Consider the following 13,693-nt stretch of genomic DNA (forward strand, 5'->3'; position numbering starts at 1 on the left):
TATTCTTGAACTGTGCTGGAGGGTTTTCTGGTGCCCTTCAGAGTATAAGGCCAACTCAAAAATTTGAGGGTCAAAACAAGTCCATCAAATCTAGAGTACGTTCGACCTTGATGATATGGGATACTTTTGCTGTTGACGGAATAATGAATGTGGTATGGGAAGGTGTCGTGCTGTAGTGATCTGTTTCAGCCCACCGTTGAACCTTCTGCTTCAATCTTTTGCATGGCAGAAGTGGTGTGCAACCTTTGCATTCAAATGGTCCTTCAGAACATTCCTTCATAGTGACTCATCCCCGCTTGGCAGCTTCAGTGTAAAGAGCCAATATCTGATCAACTGTCATGAGGTATTTGCCGGTGGAATTCGTGACCTTGACAGCAGTTGAGGATGAGTACTCGAGAGCAATGCTAAGTAAGCAACCAGGCAAAGGCTCCAGGCAGTCAGTTCCAAATTGGAGGTTTGATTTCAGGTTCCGACTGACTGCTCTCTTTCTCCTTGTCCTGCAGGTGTGGACAAGGACAAAGACAAAGACAGGGAGAAAGCATGATATGGGATACTCTTGCTTTCGACCCTGATGATATGAGATACTCTTGTTCTTGGTGTGGCTTATTTGCTGAGGTATTATCGGGGGGAAATAAAGCTGAGTATTTCGAGAGGTTATGTTGAGGGTGCCTTTTCGAATGCGAGAAAGGGTTGAGCATTTTTGCAGGTTTGCCTGTCCGTTAAGGAGGGAGGTCAATGTATATAGGGATTTCCCAATAACAAGTAGTAATGCTATTCCTTTACCCTTCTTGGTCACAGCAATGTAGTGGGAGCTGTCAGCTTCACGTGTTTTAATTTTGTCAGAACACTTTGAAAAAGTGGTATGTGGTATCTGGAAAGCTGATGTTACGTGTCAAGATTACAGACAAGCTTTATCTAAGGAAATCTGGCTCTCGAAGTTCTGAGAGTTGTGCCTCTTCGGTTTTCGAACAAGCAATCCCGTCGAGGATCTGACTCTCGAGATTCGGAAAGCGGTGCTACTCCGGTTTTTGAGAAAGTAATTATGTTGGGAGTCTTTTCTCGAATGTGAGTAAAGGTTGGACGTTCTTGCCAACCTGTCTTGCCGCAAAACACGGAGGTCGACACACATAGGGACTTTCCAGTTGTCAAGCAGTGGTGCTGTTCCTTTACCCTTATGGGTAATAGTAGGGTAGCTGGAACTTCGAAATTCTCGTGCCTAAACTTTGTCAGAGATCTTTGACAAAGTTATATGTGGTACCCGAGGAGTTGATGGTGCATATGGAGAGCGGTGATTGAACAGTAAGATTCACGTGCTTTCTACTTCACCAGAAATCTTCGACAAATTGCCCATAATTTCCGCAAAGCTGAGTGTGCATGTGACAGGTGCTGACGAGGCTGAAAAAGCAGGTGCTTCTTCGATTTCTGAGATCGGCCCTCGTGGTCTCTGAGCAGCCCAGCTTTTGAGAAAGCAAACGCCTCTTCGATTTCTTAAGCTCCGTCGAGTGCAGATTTTTATAGAGGCTGGCATTAAGTTCCACAGCACACTTGAATCTCTACTAGTAGAAGCTCATTTCTTGCACTTCTAAGATCTTGATTTGTCTGACCTTTTCCCTCTTCAACACATTTGAAAATGTCTGGACCCTCCGACCGTCGTTTTGACTTGAACCTTGGAGAAGAGACAGCCACGCCTTCTCCAGACAACATATGGCGCCCATCCTTCATATCCCCTACTGGTCCTCTTACCGTTGGGGATTCTGTGATGAAGAATGATATGACCGCTGCAGTGGTGGCCAGGAACCTTCTCACTCCCAAAGATAACAGACTACTTTCCAAACGGTCTGATGAGTTGGCTGTTAAGGACTCTCTGGCTCTTAGTGTTCAGTGTGCAGGTTCTGTGTCTAATATGGCCCAACGCCTATTTGCTAGAACCCGCCAAGTTGAATCATTGGCTGCTGAAGTGATGAGTCTCAAACAGGAGATTAGAGGGCTCAAGCATGAGAATAAGCAGTTGCACCGGCTCGCCCATGACTATGCTACAAACATGAAGAGGAAGCTTGACCAGATGAAGGAATCTGATGGTAAGGTTTTACTTGATCATCAGCGGTTTGTGGGTTTGTTCCAAAGGCATTTATTGCCTTCGTCCTCTGGGGCTGTACCTGGTAATGAAGCTTCAAATGATGAACCTCCAATGCCTCCTCCTTCTGGGGTTTTGTCAAGTACTGAGGCTCCGGATAACCATCATCCGGTGCTTTCTCTTTCTGGGGCTCTACCGACTGCTGAGACTTCCCCTAAGCAACTTTTGTGAAGGCTCCCTTTTGTTTGTTTATTTTGACTCATGTATATGTACATATTTGTGGCTTATCGAAAATATTAATAAATAAGCTTTGCTTCATTTCAACATATTGTGTTAAATACACCAAAGCCTTCTTCATAAAGTTCTTTGAATTTTTGCTTTTGTTGAAACCTGTATTGTTGAAGCTTTGTGAGTGAAGCATGTAGTTTGAGGTAGTGTTCCCTTAATTTCCCGAGTGAGGAAAACTTCTCGGTTGGAGACTTGAAAAATCCAAATCACTGAGTGGTTGTGAGACTGCCGAGTATCAAGGTGCAGTAGCATATGGTGGGAGTCCCCCAAGTCTTCAGGCGAAGAGAGTTGCCGAATGAGGTGTCTAGCTAGTAGTCAATGTCATGAGTAGGAAAACTTCACTTGTTTCTTTTTGAAGTGGTAACCCAGGGCTCTTTCTTCATATATTGTTTTTTTTGTTATGAAGATGTGTTAGGCCCAAAGAAGTGGAGGCCTTGGCCCTTTTTTTTTTTTTTTTTTTTTTTTTTTTTTTGTCGACTGAGTGGGATGTGTTCAGCTGAATCCAAATAGGGGGATGTTTTCAGCCGAATCCAAGGAGGGGGGAAAGCATGACTCATCATCATTTGTCATGATGTTGTTCCTACACTTCATCATCATTTACTACTTTTCCTTTTCTTCTTTCATAATATGCCATCAATGTGTTTAATTTTCTTTTGCTTTGCCTTTCCGTTTTGGCTGGAAAGATTGCCATCTTTCCTCACAATCTGATTTACTGCAGTCTTGTTGAAGGAAATGTGGGTGTTGGAGCTAGGTAAACCAAGGAGGGTGTCTACGTAGAGGGAGTGGTAGCTCTTCAATATAACACCATTTTCTGTGGCGCAAATCGCAAAACCATCTTCATGAAAGTTGTTCCTTAGCTCGTGAACTACAACATATCCGAATTGGAGATCCATCGGAGCAGTACAACTCCAGAAATTCAGGTATGATGAGTGATTGTTCGTCATTTGTATATCAACGCGTCAGACCTGTTGTGAGCTTCAAAAACTCCATTTTCTCTTGCTCAGATCAACATACTTTCTTCATCGAAGTTGTTCCTTAACGTGTGAACTACAACATATCCAAATTTGAGGTCCCTCGGAGCAGTATAACTCCAGAAATCCAGGTATGATGAGTGACTGGTTATTATTTTTCTGTCAACCCGTCAGATTTGTTGTGAGCTTCGAAACTCCATTTTCTATTGTTCAGATCAGCATACTTTCTTCATCGAAGTTGTTCCTTAACTTGTGAACTACAACATATCCAAAATTGAGATCCCTCGGAGCTGTATAACTCAAGAAATTCAGGTATGATGAATGACTGGTTATTATTTTTCTGTCAACCCGTCAGATTTGTTGTGAGCTTCGAAACTCCATTTTCTATTGTTCAGATCAGCATGCTTTCTTCATTGAAGTTGTTCCTCATCGTCCCTTTCATAACATATCAAAACTTCAGAATGAACTAATGGTTAAATATTTCCAGATCTTCGAAACATCACAGCAGCTTCGAAATCTGCAAGAATCCGACTGTCATGTTTGGAGCTTCAACACTTTAATTTCCGTCGCTCAAACAGAAATGGTTCCTTCTTGAAAGTTGTTCATATGCTCAAAAACTATAGGGTGTCCAAAATTCAGCTCCATTGGAGCAGAGCAGAGGTTGCAGAAATTTGATAGATGAAAGGAGGCGGAAGAGGGAGAGAGAGAAAAAGTCTCTTGGGTTGGATTTCTATTTTGGGGCAGATTCCAATTTTTGTAGCACCTGCATTATTGATGAATTGCTTGTACTTTTGTCCATTAAGAAACCTGGGACTTTGGCTTGTTGTTGGATCTATTATAATATGTTTGGGAACATATATAAGTGAATAAATAAGAAGGAAAATTTTGGGCCCTTGTGGGTGTAAAACAAAAAATGTTTATGTTTACCCAAGTGTTTTTGTACAAGTTCAAGGGCATCTTGGGTTTTGTGAACAAAATTTGGTTATCTGGAGCAAGGTTTTGTGTTGAAGCTTTGTAGGTGAAGCTTTGGTGTTGAAGCTTTCTAAGTGAGGCTTTGATGGTGAAGCTTTGTAGATGAAGCTTTGTAGATGAAGCTTTCTAGGTGAAGCTTTTTTAGGTGAAGCTTTGTAGGTGAAGCTTTTTTAAGTGAAGCTTTCCGGGTGAAGTTTTTTGGGTGAAGCTTTGTGGGTGAAGCTTTTTAGGTGAAGCTTTGATGGTGAAGCTTTGTAGATGAAGCTTTGTAGATGAAGCTTTCTAGGTGAAGCTTTTTTAGGTGAAGCTTTGTAGGTGAAACTTTTTTAAGTGAAGCTTTCCGGGTGAAGTTTTTTGGGTGAAGCTTTTTAGATGAAGCTTTTTTTTTTTTTTTTTTTTTTGGCGCTTGACACGGTCTTCATTTGCTTGTTTTGTAGTGACTGTGGAAGACGGATTGCTTTCTGATTGAGAAGGGTTCCGGCATCGCTTTGCACCATCTTCATGTGGGTAATATAGGAACTTCCTTATGTTTTGATCATGCATGTAGTGATAGAATTTGTTTCTTCTTATTGTAGATGTCAGAGCCTGGAAGTTCTAGTGATGAGGGCTCTTCTAGCTTTAGCTCTAAGTTTGAGTCTGCAATGTCGGAGTCTTCAGGGTCTTTGTTAGAGTCCTGTACTAGAGAAACATTGGATGATCTTCCCAACCGTCAAACTTTAGCTATTGCTAGTTCTTCCTCCATGGCGTTGGGTGAGGGGGTTGTTTTTTATGCCATACCCATAGTTCGCTCTGAGTTCACAGCAGACCATCTAAAGAATAACTTGTTAAATAATGAGAAGCAGGTTGAGGCGCTAAGGCAGTCATGTAATATCCCTCGTAGTGTAGGGATACGTTTGGTACATGATGAAGAATGGCCTTCTGAGCCTCCCCAGGGTCATGTTATGTTCTACACCCAGATATTACTGACTTTAGGGGTGAGACTACCTTTACATCCGTGGTTGCAAAAGATGTTATCTTTGATCGGATATGCACCTGGGCAACTCAATCCTGGTTTCTGGGATACTTTGATTGGATTTTATATCATTTGGATGGAGTGTGGGTTGTGTGAGCCTTCCTTCCATCAGTGGCGTTACTGTTACAAGATGCGCCCAGCAAAATCATGCACTGGTTATACCGAGTGTGCATGTCGGAGTGAGAGAGAGCGTATTGTGTATGGTAAGAAAAAGGCATACTACACATGGAAAAACCGTTGGTGCTTTCTGTATAATGATTGGGAGTATGATAAGGGTGTCACGCCTGAGCGACGTGTGCTTACTCACTTCCAGACTGTAGGTTGTAACGTATCAACCGTTCGTACTATTTGCTATTTGTTGTGGTCTTTTCTTGCTTCTAACACTTTGCTTCATGTAGTGACGCGGGGCACCATCCAACTGTTTGGGCAGGAGCTATCTGACATAGAGAAGGTGTTGAGGGTGCCCAAAGAGGATAGACACTTAAGCAAGCTACGACCCTTATTTCGTCGGTACGGTTTCCAACCCTTAGTTTCCGAGAGCCAGGGACGATCGAGTAAGTTGTATCCTTCATGTAAACTTAGCTCAATTCCTTACTTTATTTGGAAAGTTGTATTTCTTATTTTGATTTTCCTTATGCAGTGGAGAAGGTAAGCAAGAAAACAGGGACTAGCACCAATAAAAGGAAAGCACCAGTGTTAGTTCCTTCGGAAGACATCCTACCGCATAAGAAAATTCATAAGTTCCGAGGGGAACCATCCGTTAGACCTAAGTCCCAAGATGGGGTCCTTAAGGGGCCTGCCTTTAGGAAGACTGGAGTCGAGGCCGTTGAAAATGCTGCTGCCGTAGTTGCAGGAGAAGGGAGCCGACTGTTGCCTCCTCCTCTTACTATGGAGCACACTGTCCAGGAAAGTGATCCTGGTTCCCGCCATGAGGGGAAAGGCAAGGAAAGAGCTGGCAGTGTCCCGTGGAAGGACTTGAGGGTTGCCACGCGGCCAAAGGATTTTGGGGATATCAACAATTGCTTGGCAGGGCGTCGATTCGCCTTCGATGAGCTCGGAGAGCCCTTAGCTAAGGATGAATCGGATTGCGACCGGATGTTGAAGCTGTCTTCATATGTGAGTGTTACTTTGTCATTTCTTTACTTTTTCCTCTTTATTATCATTATTTAGGTAGTGATGATCGTCTTGCCATGCAGGTCATGGCCGAGTATCACGACAGACTGCAAGAGGTTGAGCGGTACAAGGCAAAACTGAAGGAGAATAAGCAGCTTGTGGACGAGGCCCGAAGGAATAAGGGACTTTTGACTCAGGCTCTCCAACTGAAGGACGAAACCATGGAGAGCTTGAAAAGGCGAAATGGTGAGAACCTAAGGCTTAAGAAATTGCTTGAGGCAACTAAAAAACAGTTTGAGGTGGCTACCTTGGAGGTATCCAAGGTTAGGGGAGAATTGGATGGTGCCTTAGTTGAGATTTCTGAACTGGAGAAGAGCATTCCAACTGAAAGGGAGGCTGCTGTGCAAGAATACTTAAGTTCTTCGACCTTTCATCTTGCTATTAAACCCTACTGTGCTCAAGAAGCTCGCTTTGAAAAAAGGAAATGGATGGCCGTCCTTGATCGTTATGATGATGGGAGCATTCTTCGAAAATACCACGAAGATATAGATGAGCATCATCGAAAGGGCGAGACATTTGTCCTTGCTGTTGATCCTAGCAGCGAAGATGAGTCTGATAACGAAGGCAGTGCTGATGCACAGACTCAGCATGGTGAAGAGGATCTTAGGGATGCAGAGGATGATGGTAGGACGCGGAGTGATACTGCCAGGGGTTCGGCTTCAGATGAGAATGAATAGCAGTGTCTTTACTATCTGCATGTATTCTGGATGTAGTAGTCTGATGTGTGTATAACATGTGCCCATGTTATAAGCTTGAGAGTTTTGGATTTTAGGTGTTTATGAGTGTTTGCACTATTATTAATGCATGTTTGGCTATGTATGAATAGATCTATTGTTTGGATATAAGCCCTTGTTTGGTTGTTCCTTTCTTTGTATAGTCTTATCGACACATACTTAGATTTTGTTTCGTGTTGGATATATCTGCTTTGAGGTTTCAACACTTGAGTGTTCCATTGCTAGGAATGTAAAAGAGTGAGGGCTGAGTTGGCTAAATTACCTCTTTATTGAATTCATTGCCAAATGGCCTTCATTACATAGGATGCCGAACAGCTATAGCTCAACACTTGTACATCGTGAGTCTATTTGTAGTAGTACTTCAAGTGATCAGCGTTCCATGGATGGCCAAGAGTCTTGCCATCGGAGCTTCTAAGTGTGTAAGAGCCAGGGCGACTGATGCCAATGACTTCATACGGTCCATCCCAGTTTGGACTAAGTGTGCCTTCACTCGGGACTCTGTCGCAGAGTAATCTTTTCTTTAAGACCCAGTCTCCTATTTTGAAAGAACGAGGCTTGACCCTAGAGTCATAATAGTTGGAGATGCGCTGCTTGTAGGCGACATTCCTCAAGTGAGCTTGGTTTCTGTGTTCCTCGACTAAATCCAAGTTGAGGGTGAGTTGTTTGTCATTTTCACTTTGAATGTAGTTCTGGACTCGGAATGTTGCTTGCTCGAGCTCAACAGGGACAACCGCCTCTGTGCCAAAGGCAAGTGAGAATGTAGTTTCTCCTGTTGAAGTCCGATATGAAGTGCGATATGACCAAAGAACTTGGGGTACAAATTCTGGCCAACAGCCTTTAGCTTTGTCCAAGCTGGTTTTCAAAGTGCGCTTGATTATTTTGTTGATGGCCTCAACTTGTCCATTAGACTGGGGATGAGCTGGAGAGGCAAAGCATAAGTTGATGTTGAACTTAGAGCAGAACAACCTGAACTTCTTGTTGTCAAACTGTCGCCAATTGTCAGTGACTATCGCATTGGGAATGCCGAATCTACAAAGGATGTTCTTCCACACGAAGTCTTCTATCTTTGCCTCAGTAATGGTTGCCAAGGGTTCTACTTCGGCCCACTTTGTGAAGTAGTCCACTGCAACGACTGCGTAACAGACTTTGCCCTTCCCTGCCGGCATTGGGCCGATCAAATCAAGTCCCCACTGGGCGAAGGGCCAAGGGCTGATCATAGGAGTAAGAGGCTCTGGAGGGGAATGAGGAATAGTCGCATATCGTTGACATTTGTCACATGAGCGGGATACTTTGATGGCATCCTGGTGGAGTGTTGGCCAGTAATATCCTTGGCGAAAAGTCTTGTGTGCTAGGGACCGAGATCCAGCATGATCTCCACAGACTCCCTCATGTATTTCCCGAAGGACGATTTCCGCCTCGGCAGGCGTAAGACACCTTAAGTATGGCAGGCTAAAACCTCGCTTATAGAGTTGATCATTGATGATCAGGTAGCGGGTAGACTTGTATCGAATTTGCTTAGCCTGGACTTTATCATTTGGGAGGGTGCCATGAGCAAGGAAATTATAGATCGGGGTGATCCAACTATCCCCCTGTTGTAAGTTGCATACTTCTGCGGCCATGGTGCTTGGTGTTGCCAACAGTTCGACATGAATTTTTCTTCCAATCTTGTCTTCCACAGCTGAGGCGAGGCGAGCCAGGGCGTCTGCATGACTGTTTGCCGCTCGAGGAACTTGGGTGATCTGGTAGTGGAAGTGCTTGAGCAAAAGTTGTGTTTGCGCAAGATATGCTGCCATGGAGCTGTCCTTAGCATCAAAGTTGTTGGTAACCTGGTTGACCACTAATTGGGAGTCACTGAAAATATCAATTTGTTTAACCCCGAGGTGTTTGGCCAAACGTAATCCTGCTAGAAGGGCTTCATACTCGGCCTCATTGTTTGATGCCTTGAATTTGAAACGAAGAGCATACTCCATTGCTACTTTGTCGGGCGTAGTCAAGACTAGTCCCGCTCCACAGCCCTGTTGGTTGGATGAGCCATCAACATACAAACTCCATGCTGAGGTCGTTGATTCTACCTTCTGAGCTTCCGATGGCAATGAAGCTACTACTTCAGGTGTAGAAGCAATGTCAACAGGATATGTGAAGTCGGCGATGAAATCTGCTACTGCTTGGCCTTTTTCGGCTGGTTTTGGTTGGTAGGAGATGTCAAACTCACCCAATGCTATCGCCCATTTGATCATTCGTCCAGACGTGTCAGGACTCTGGAGTATCTGTCGAAGAGGGTGATTGGTAAGCACGATGATGGCGTGTGCTTGGAAATAAGGGCGAAGTTTCCGAGCAGACATGACCAATGCTAGAGCTAATTTCTCAATGTTGGAGTATCGTGTCTCCGCATCTTGTAGGGCCTTGCTAGCGTAGTAGACGGGCCGTTCGACACCACTGTCCATTCGAATAAGAACAGAACTGACTGCTGAAGCCGAAACCGATAGATAGATGATGAGAGTGTCACCAACTTCTGGTTTGGAGAGCAGAGGGGCTTTACTCATGTACTCTTTGAGGTTCCTGAATGCCTTGGCACATTCCTCCATCCATGTAATGTACTTCTTATTTCCCTTGAGTGCTTTGAAGAAAGGAGCACATCTGTCTGTGGCCTTAGAGATGAATCTGGTTAAGGCTGCCACCTTGCCAGTAAGGCTTTGGATGTCTTTTGAAGTTATTGGCTCTTTCATGTCGAGGATTGCTTTGATCTTTTCAGGGTTAGCTTCAATGCCTCGTTGGCTAATCATGAAGCCTAAGAATTTGCCAGAGCCCACGCCGAAGGCACATTTGTTGGGGTTCAACCTCATTCGATACCTCTTTAGAATGGTGAAAATTTCAGATAGGTTGGTGATGTGTTGGTCAGCATGTTTGCTTTTGACTAGCATATCATCAACGTAAACTTCCATGTTCTTCCCAATTTGTTCGGCGAACATTGAATTGACCAGTCTCTGATAAGTTGCTCCTGCATTCTTTAGGCCGAAAGGCATGACTTTATAGCAATATAGTCCCCTGTCAGTAGTGAAGGCCGTGTGTTCTTGGTCTGAGGGGTTCATGAGGATTTGGTTGTATCCTGAATAAGCGTCCATAAAGCTCAAGAGCTCACACCCTGCCGTAGAGTCTATAAGCCTGTCAATAAGAGGAAGAGGGAAACTATCTTTCGGACACCCTTTGTTTAGGTCGGTGTAGTCAACACACATCCTCCACAAGACCTTTTGAAGCGAAAGACTTTCTTTGGTCGGATTTTTCCTAACAAGGACCACATTTGCTACCCATGTCGGGTAATTGACTTCGCGGACAAAGCCTATGCCTTTGAGTTTTTCAACTTCTGCTTTCATTGCCTCGTATCGTTCAGCGTCATAAGATCTTCGCTTCTGTCTCACCGGCTTGATCTTGGGGTCAATACTCAAACGATGACAGATGACATCGGGAGAGATGCCTGGCATGTCCTCGTATGACCAGGCGAAGACTTCAGTGTTCTCTTTCAAAAAAGATATCAATGCTAACCGAAGGGGTGGTGACAATGTGGTGCCAATATTCACCATGCGGTCTGGATGATCTCTTGAGATAGGTACCTTCTCCAACTCTTCAGCAGGTTGGGCTTGCTGGGTGAAAGAGTCATCTCGAGGATCATCGGGTTGATTGTTGCTATCAGGAAGATCCAAGTTCGCTTCATCTAGGCTGGTCTTTGTGACTTGGTTATGTACAGACAGGGTTTCCTTGGGTCCGGGCAAGTGTTGTTGCTTAACTGAAGTGTTGTAACATGATCGTGCACTAAGCTAATCTCCTCTGATATAGCCGTTGCCATGGGGGGTTGGAAATTTCATCAACAGCATATGCGTGGATACCATAGCCTTGAGATCATTGATGCCTGTGCGCCCAAAGATGACATTGTATGCCGTTGGGCAGTCAACCACTAGGAAGTTAGTGGTAATGGTAGCCGTGTAAGGGCCTGTACCAATAGTAAAGGGTAAATGTATGCTCCCTAAGGGTTGCACGATATCACCGGAGAAGCTTATCAGAGGAGAAATCGAGCGATCGAGCAAGTGTTCAGCTACACTGAGTGCCCTGAAAGCTTCGGCAAACATGATATTGACCGAAGCCCCTGTGTCTACGAGGATTCGTCGAACATCAAAGTTGGCTATGTGAGCCTCCACGATCAATGGGTCGTTATGAGGGTAGATGATGCCTCTTTCTTCCTCAGGGTAGAAACATATTGGATCCTAGTTAGGCTTTTGATACTTCCCTCCCCTGATGTCTTCCACGTGAAACACTCGGTGACCAGGCCTCAGAATTCGTCCACTGTTTTTCATGGCCCTATTGGAAGATTCAGATATGGGTGTGCCGCCGCTTATGGAATATATGACATTCACCTGGCGTTGGTTACGGTTATCCCTTTGAGGGTGAAGAAGGAATTGATCAATTTTTCCTTCTCGTGCCAAAGCTTCAATACGATCACGGAGGATGATACATTTCTCGCTATCATGGCCGTTATGCTCATGGTAGCAACAAAACATGCCCGCGTTATTCGGGGGCGTGTAATCTGGATGCCTCGGCTTTGGCTTTGGTATCAGGTGAGCTATGCTGGGGTAAATGGCCGCGCATGTGGCATTCAAGGGCGTGTATGTCTCATACCTTGGGGTAGGGGGTATCTTGACGCGGGTTTGACCCACTGCATTGACTGCCTGGGGGCGAGCGTTATTGTGGCGATACCCTTGGTTATCGGGATAGTGTCCCTTACTCTTTTTACTGGAAGGAGAGTGGTGAGGATGGAAATCCTTCCTCTTGCCTTGAAATTGATATGTCTGTTGATTCGGTGAAGCATTATGCAAGGCATGGGGAGGTGCCACTGCTGTTTGGAAAGTCGAGGTCTTCTCATTTAGGTGAGTCTGGCTTCCACCTCCCACTTGTTGATAAAGGATGGTTGTAGGGGGTTTCTCCTGATATGTCTTTGCCTCGGCGGAGGCATGGTTATAAGCCTGCGCCATCACCTCAGAGTAAGTCTTCCAAGTATTGGCATTGATCATGTATTTAAAGAAACAATCACGTAGGCCTGCCGTGAAGGCTTTGAGGGCAGTCTTGTCGTCTGCCTCGGCACACCGGGAGTATTCATGGCTGAAGCGGCCAGCATACATACGTAATGACTCGTCTGGCTTCTGGCGGATAGTGTACAAGTCATCTGCAGAGTGCAAGCGATCGGTTTGGAAAATGTGTTGGGAAACAAATAGTTTCCTCAATTCCTCAAATGAGTCTACCGTCTCAGGTGTAAGACGACAATACCAATTTAGAGCTCCACCAGAGAGGGTGGAGGGGAAGAGAAGACATCGCTCTTCGTCGGTGTGCATCCGGTATGCCATGGTGGACTCAAAGAGGTTAAGGTGCTCAATCGGGTCCTCTTTTCCAGTATAAAATTGCAAGCCAAGCTTTTGTTTTGTCTTTGCTTGAAGGGGGGTGTTGAGGATCCTCCTTGTAAGAGGGCCAGGCCTGGGTTGGTTCCAGTCAGGTATTTCAGCCTGACGTTCAGCCTTCAACTTGTTTACTTCCTCAAGAAGTTGTAGGACAAGGGGGTCCTGAGCGGAGTTATGTGTCACTGGAGCTTTCTTTCGTAAATCTCCATCTCCTATTGGAATTAGGAAGGTTTGATCAAGGGCATGTGATTTTTCCCTGGACTCGCTGTACTGGCTTCCAGGGTATGTCTGTCGGAACACCTCTAAGTCCCCTGTACCCTCATGTCTCTCTAGGACTTGTTGCCCCTTCCCCAAATTGGTGGCCGGCTTGGGCCGTGGCAGGGGACCGAGTCTCTCAGAAATCCTTGGGTCATTAATCTTTGAGCTTATATGGATGGAATTCTCTCGACGTTGCTTCAGGAAATCCCGACAATCGCGAAAGACGGCTTTCGATCCTTCTGCCCCTTCAGCAAAGAGGTGTCTCCCTCCACTTCTCATGGTTCGGGTCGAAGCAACTGGGTTAAGAGAAGCCTCATGTTGATTATCAAGTCGAGGGGTAATCTGTTCCCTATCAGGGATATCTATGTCGAATGCATGTGACCCTCCATGTTGGAGGGCACCCAGTTGATGGTTGACTTCCACGGGGGCAACAAGCTCGCGTGTCTGAGCTTGCCTAGCTTCGTGGAGTGTCTCGAAGAGCTTCTCATATTGCTCCTGGAGGACCTCATTCCTCATTGCTATCTTGTTGTTATGAGCTTCCAACTCATCGACTTTAGCTTGAAGAAGAACTCGTTTTCCTTCCTTCTTTCGTTGTTTCGCACTATGTGCAAGGGGGGTGTCATTCTGTGTGCTGTGGCTTCCTTCGCTTCCCATGCTGGAGAGGGATGCCTGATCAAAAGAAAGTGTACGAATGATAGAAACCAGCTTGACACAGCTGAAGAGAGTAGGAATAAGTGTCGTTTCCCACAGACGGCGCCAAATGTTGATGC

At 45.1% G+C, this 13,693-nt stretch overlaps 1 protein-coding gene and 1 long non-coding RNA gene across 2 annotated transcripts; both read left to right on the forward strand.

Annotated features, from left to right (window-relative positions):
• The first annotated feature begins 3,507 nt into the window (after positions 1 to 3,507).
• On the forward strand, positions 3,508 to 3,967 carry LOC139196519 (uncharacterized). The gene is made up of 2 exons (XR_011581523.1): positions 3,508 to 3,645; positions 3,821 to 3,967. It is a non-coding gene; the product is annotated as an uncharacterized lncRNA (long non-coding RNA).
• An 869-nt stretch (positions 3,968 to 4,836) lies between these two features.
• LOC139196518 (uncharacterized) lies at positions 4,837 to 7,360 on the forward strand. The gene is made up of 3 exons (XM_070822624.1): positions 4,837 to 5,871; positions 5,958 to 6,433; positions 6,514 to 7,360. Exons 1-3 carry the CDS (start codon positions 4,881 to 4,883, stop codon positions 7,165 to 7,167), a joined length of 2,121 nt encoding a protein of 706 aa, XP_070678725.1. The 5' UTR covers positions 4,837 to 4,880; the 3' UTR covers positions 7,168 to 7,360.
• The last annotated feature ends 6,333 nt before the right edge of the window (positions 7,361 to 13,693 follow it).

This window comes from Malus domestica, chromosome 05 (genome assembly GCF_042453785.1).
Source record: "Malus domestica chromosome 05, GDT2T_hap1".
NCBI classification, from domain to species: domain Eukaryota; kingdom Viridiplantae; phylum Streptophyta; class Magnoliopsida; order Rosales; family Rosaceae; genus Malus; species Malus domestica.